A 6,000-nucleotide genomic window follows, 5' to 3' on the forward strand; every position below is an offset into this window, starting at 1 on the left:
ATTTAATTTTTAATTTTCGTTTATAAATCAAAACAAAATTCCTTTTTAATTTCAAATTATATTTTATGATAGTTTAAATTAAAACTAACTAATTTTCAAAAGTAAATTTAAAAAGATTCTAAAAATATTTTTAAAAGATTTTGTTAGAACATTTTAAATATATCTATTTGTATTTCAAATAAAAATATAAAGATATTAAAAGATATAGTGATGAACTTAAATAAAATTTGATATTTTCTAGGAATGGTTCAAACTAAAACATTACAGATGAAAGAAGTTATGAATTCTGTTTTAATAATATAGATTAACTATTGTCATTATTTTGACTTTGATTATACTTAAATCATACCATAGCTTTGGACCTAGCTAGAGTTGATTCTCTTTCTATATTTGTGTGTTTGTTATGGACTACATCTAGGCTACAATATTTATAGGTAGAGACAAAACAAACTAAATTCCAAAAATTCCCAAAAATCCTGATAAACAAGTGGATCCAATAATCGAAGGAGCAGGAAAAAAGGAAGATCTCTACAGCCTTTGGTTTTAGAAAATTTAGAGGTGCCTCTTTAGTCAAATAATAAAGACAAATTCCTTCATCAATTGCCTCGCCACTAGCCATTACATTAGGATATCGTGTGAATCTCGCAGTTTTTTTTTTTTTTGTTACTGTAAATGGACAACATTATAGCCTTAGTAATACCATAAGCCCAGTCCAAGAAGGTAAGAGCACCAGCAACACTTAAGAGCATCATTAGCGTCAAACTCTTAAAAACAGGTTCTTAAAGGTAAAATAATACTATTTTAATTTGTTTTATTTAAATCATAAAAATGAAATGTCTAAAACTATTAATGTATTGACAGGTGTGAAGAGCTCTAAAAACCAGGTTCTTAGACCATGATTATCGGGGTCCTAAAGTTGGGTCCTAACCCATTATCGGCCCAAAAATAAATACAAAATGGTGATAATGTTCCGGGACGGGCATGGAGATGATGCGGAAAAGTCGTGTAGGGGAAACTCGACTTTCTCTTCCCAAATCGATCTCACCGTCTTCCGATTCTCTCTCGACGGCGACGCATGTGGCGATAAAGTACACCGACGATTTCATCCCGAATCTCTCCGGATCCCTCACGAGTCTATCCCGAGTCTGTCTCCAACCTCATTCTCCGCCGATTTCAATCTAAAAGGTATGTGTTCCTCTTTCGTTTTCAAATCCTTAGGATGTCGTTGTCTATCTAGTTCCTCCGCATGTTGGTTTCGTAGATTCTTTGTTGTGATGATTTGTTCGGTAGATTAGATTCAGTTTCTCGATCTAGTTCCTCCGAGTCGGGTTTCGTAGATTCTTTTTTTGTGATGATATGTTCGGTTGATTAAGTTCAGTTTCTCGATCTAGTTCCTCCGCATGTTAGTTTCGTGTGATTCTTTGTTGTGATGATATGTTGGGTAGATTAAATTCAGTTTCTTTTATTGATGATGATCGTTGATGGTTTCTTTGATATTGTTTCGTCGATAGCTTTGTAGTTGATATGGTTTCTGTAATTTCTTGTTAGGAAACTTGATAGGTTTTAGATTTGTATTGAAGTTCAGTATAAATTATTGCCTCGAATGCTTGTTGTTTTTGATTTTTTTGAACGAAAGTTGATAGCTTTTAGTTCTGTATTGAAGTAACTAAACTTATTGCCTAGTCTTCTAGCTTCTGATCACACTTTAAACGTTTTGAAGGAAACCTGAGAGCTTCTAAAAACTTTATTGAAGTAAAAAAAAAAATTAGTGATAAGACTGTGAGTCTTATGAACGAGATTGCCATGTTTGTAGTTCGGATTTGAAGTTACTTAAACGAAATTGTGTTCTCTGCTTGTATTGTAGTTCCCTTTGTAGCTTATAGCTTTTGTAGTTGTAGTTTAGTAATAACTATAGCTGATAGCTTTCGTACTAAAATTTAATGATCCATTAAACTAGAGCTGATAGCTTTGTAGTTGTAGTTTAGTAATAACATCGGATTAGACATAGGTAGATAATGGTTAGGTGGTTATGGAGTTATTACTTGTTAAAGTTTCTCCTAGTAAATCCCATAGAAAACACTTCAGCTTTGTTATCTCCAAATCGTCTTTCTCTTCTCTTTGCGAACAAGAAAACGTTTCCATTCTCTATAATCTCTTCTGTTCTTCTTCTTATGGATCCAAGGAATCCATATAGCCAGAATTCTGGTTATGTGGGGCTTCTTCACAACGTACAAAATAATAATGTTCAGGAAAACTTTACTTATGAAAGTTTTCCTTCCAGCGTCGACATTGGAGCCTCAGAAATGCCTCCTTCAGTTCCCAACAGTCTGAGGCTCCATCCCAACCTCAGGACACACCTGTGGAGCGTATGGTGAGAAGGAAATGGACGCCGGGTGATGACGAGGTTTTGATTAGTGTGTGGCTAAACACATCAAAGGACGCTGTTGTCGGAAATGAACATAAGTTAAGGACCTTCTGGAAATGCGTAGATGAATACTTTGCAACAACTCTTCATGAGAACATAGAGAATATTCATTGTAAGCAGAGGTGGCACATAATCAATGATCAGACGAACAAGTTCTGTGCCGCATTTGCAGCTGCAGAGAGACAAATAACCAGCGGTCAAAGTGACAATGACGTTCTAAAGGTGGCTCATGAAATCTTCTACTCTGATTAGGGACACAAGTTTACCCTCGAGCACGCGTGGTGTGTCCTGTGATATGAACAAAAGTGGATAAGCCTGAACACACCTAAGACGGCCGGTTCAAAGAGAAAGAGTGGTGAGGTCAGTTCCCAACCTTCAAGCGCACATGTCGGTGAGGTCAGTTCCCAATCTTCAATGCGTCCTGAAGGTATCAAGGCTGCGAAAGCAAGCATGAATGGTAGTAAAGGAAAGGCTATTGAGGACTATAAGAGCATTTTGGAGCTCAAGATGGAAGATTTGGCGAGGAAGGAGAAACTATCGAAGCTGGCGATATTAGACACTCTCCTTGCTAAGAAGGATCCACTAAGTGAGAGTGAAGAAACTGTCAAGAACAAGCTGTTGGCCGAACTCTTCTAGTTTTTCAATTCTAAGTTTCTGTCTTGTGTAATATCTACTAAAATGTTGCTTTTGTGTTGGTCTAAGTTTGTGTCTTGTGTTCTATGTTTCAGTTTCTGTCTTGTGTTCTATGTTCTTGTATATCTTGATGTTATGTGATGTTATGTTTGATATAATGATAACTCTGCTTGTTATTTGACATACAAAACTTACGTGTGCCGTTTTTATTATTCTCAGGTCATGGGATTGGATTATAGCTACACGCAGCCGTCTGATTCGGAGGATTATGGTTTAGGGAACTCAGCAGACAGTGGAAACAGCTCCACAGAAATGAATATACTGCTGGACCAAGCAGAGATAGAAGCCGCACGGGTTCAGTACCCTCCGCAGCCGGAGGTTGAGTTCGGCTTCCCCAAGGAATGCTACTGTGGTGGCGAACCGCTTATTAGGACATCTTACACAAGAACTGACCCGAGGAGAAGGTTCTACACCTGTGAGAACATCGACGACGGAGACTTCCATGTACACAAGTGGTGGGATGTGGCGGCTACAGAGGAGATCAAAGCCATAGGTACACAATATGCCCTGCTTGAGAAGACTGTGTCTGAGTTATCTAAAAAAAAATCTCCGTTTCGTAATGGGTTTGAACTCGTACTAGGTGGTCTGGTTCTTTTAGTAATGGTAATATCCATGTTCGTAATGTTAAAGTAGGTTTGAACTAAGAGGAGAGTGAACTAAGTAGCTTGGTGTTTTGTAGTATGAACGCATACGACTGGTGTGTGTATTGTAATATGTTATGTATGAAACTCATTATGAAGCTGTACAAGGAGACGGTTAAGGGGTGTATTTTTTCCAATGAACAAGGAGACTTATAAATTTTTATAAGTACTATGTTTTGTTATTACTAATTGATCATGTGATTTCGTATAAGTCTTGTAATTGTTAATCTCCAACACACATTTTGAGAGCATGTATCATACTCCATAATATGATTGTCGAAGATGAAAGGTCATCATTCACTCAGTATAACAAATTTGAGTTTCAAGAAAGAGAAGAAGTGGATACATTTTCCGTCAACATGCCTTCGAATCTCGGCAGTACAATGGATCGTCGAACGAGCCTTCGGAATAGACAAGCCCATGAACAATTAAAAAATGATCTGATTGAAAATATATAGGCTAAATTTGGACTTTTTCAAATAACATATAATTTATAAGTTTCTATGATTTGAATAAGTTGTGTGTTTGCTTTTATTTCTGAAGTTTGTATTTTTTTTAATGAAATGTAATAAAATGTAGTAAAATGTTTGTAATTTTCTATTAAATGAATAAATTTATTTTTCTTATTAGTTATTCAACTTAAAATGGTAATATGTTTTATCTTATATATGTTGCTAGTTATTTTTTTTAAAAAAAATTTAACCTAAGGACCAACAAAAAATCTCACCAATAATCACCATTTTCATTAAAAGTCCTTAACAATGTCCTAATCTAGAAATAACAATAAAAAACTCTAAGGACTACCAATTAAGTCTCATTGATAATCATGGTCTTATGGACATTAATTAAGGACCGATTGTTATGTTTTTCTCTAACTTTTTCTATTTATAATTTTTTTTTTTTTAAACTCATATAAGAACTCCCTGATAATCATGGTCTTAGTCTCTAACACATAGTCTCTAGACTAACTTTTATTAATATTTTAATAGCATTAACTGACATAATTAATTTTTATTTTTGTAAATATAATTGGACCAATATAAAATGGACATGTGTAGATGTAGTCTCTACAAAATATTTCAACGTTTCTTTGCAGAGGGATGACAGTGACACTTTCTACAATTTCTCTCCAACTTTTTTTTAAATTTTTTTTTTGTTGAGAGACTATGTTAGAGTTCATCACTAATGATGCTCTAATGAGGGCTGTATCTAAATTCTTAGACTAAAAGAAATAAAGTAGTTGTAGCTTTTGTTTAGGTCACATCGTATAGCTGCTACTCATGGATATAGTTGCAGTAATACAACGAACATTTCCAGCCTTTCTGATTGAAAGAATTGAACTATACTAAATATTTGTGTCATTATTTTTTCGTTTACTATCGTTTTTCATTATTTTCTAGTATCCGATATAACAAAAAGTTAAGAACTGTTATAAAAAGAACTTGTATTTTATTGTATCGCAGGAATTTAGATAAGAGCAAAATTGTATACCCGTAGAAATTTTAACACTGATATATGAAGAGAGAGTTTCTTATTATAGAGAGAAGAGATTGAGGCGTGTATTATACAACGAACGAAACGTTCGTATATATATAAAGAAAATCACTGTGCAAATAGTGCAGCGGACCCCACATCTTTTTATATTTTCAAACATTACGGCTCCTCCTTTTTTGACTTTCGTAACACTCCCCCTTGGGGGCCGGTGTCACTATCCGCTCTCGCTTAACGTCTTTGTTGCCTCGTTAAAAACCTTTCGAGGAAAACCCAATGGGAAAAACCATAGTAAGGTAAAAAGAGTACAACTACGTAAGCTCCCCCTCGAATGAACAGACATAGATCCTTCTGATGGCGCATCCCAATGTTATGGATGTGTTTCCTGAATACCGAGGTAGGGAGTGATTTTGTGAAGAGGTCGGCTGCATTGTCGCATGATCGAACATATCTTACTTCAATCTCTTTATTCTTCTCGAGCTCTTGAGTGTATGAGAAGAACTTCGGAGGTATATGTTTGGTTCTATCACTTTTGATATATCCTTCCTTCGTTTGAGCAACACATGCCGCGTTATCTTCATATAGAATAGTTGGCTCCGCATTTTCGTCAATCCCACTGCTTGAACAGATGTGTCGTCTTATTGATCTTAGCCATACACATTCTCTACTTGCTTCATGGAGTGCAATGATCTCAGCGTGATTTGAAGAAGTAGCAACAAGTGTCTGCTTCTGAGAACGCCAAGATATGGC

General features: G+C 35.5%; 1 protein-coding gene across 1 annotated transcript; it reads left to right on the plus strand.

The window, feature by feature from the left end:
* Positions 1 to 988: 988 nt before the first annotated feature.
* Positions 989 to 3,948, plus strand: LOC106310538. Its single transcript, XM_013747770.1, has 2 exons — positions 989 to 1,185; positions 3,278 to 3,948. The coding sequence occupies exon 2, from the start codon at positions 3,281 to 3,283 to the stop codon at positions 3,749 to 3,751; it is 471 nt and encodes a 156-aa protein (XP_013603224.1). The 5' UTR covers positions 989 to 1,185; positions 3,278 to 3,280; the 3' UTR covers positions 3,752 to 3,948.
* The last annotated feature ends 2,052 nt before the right edge of the window (positions 3,949 to 6,000 follow it).

Source organism: Brassica oleracea, chromosome C8 (genome assembly GCF_000695525.1).
Source record: "Brassica oleracea var. oleracea cultivar TO1000 chromosome C8, BOL, whole genome shotgun sequence".
NCBI classification, from domain to species: Eukaryota; Viridiplantae; Streptophyta; class Magnoliopsida; order Brassicales; family Brassicaceae; genus Brassica; species Brassica oleracea.

Bases quoted from the DNA above. Each gene is read 5' to 3' on its own strand.
- LOC106310538 (XM_013747770.1), top strand. From the start codon at position 3,281: ATGGGATTGGATTATAGCTACACGCAGCCGTCTGATTCGGAGGATTAT.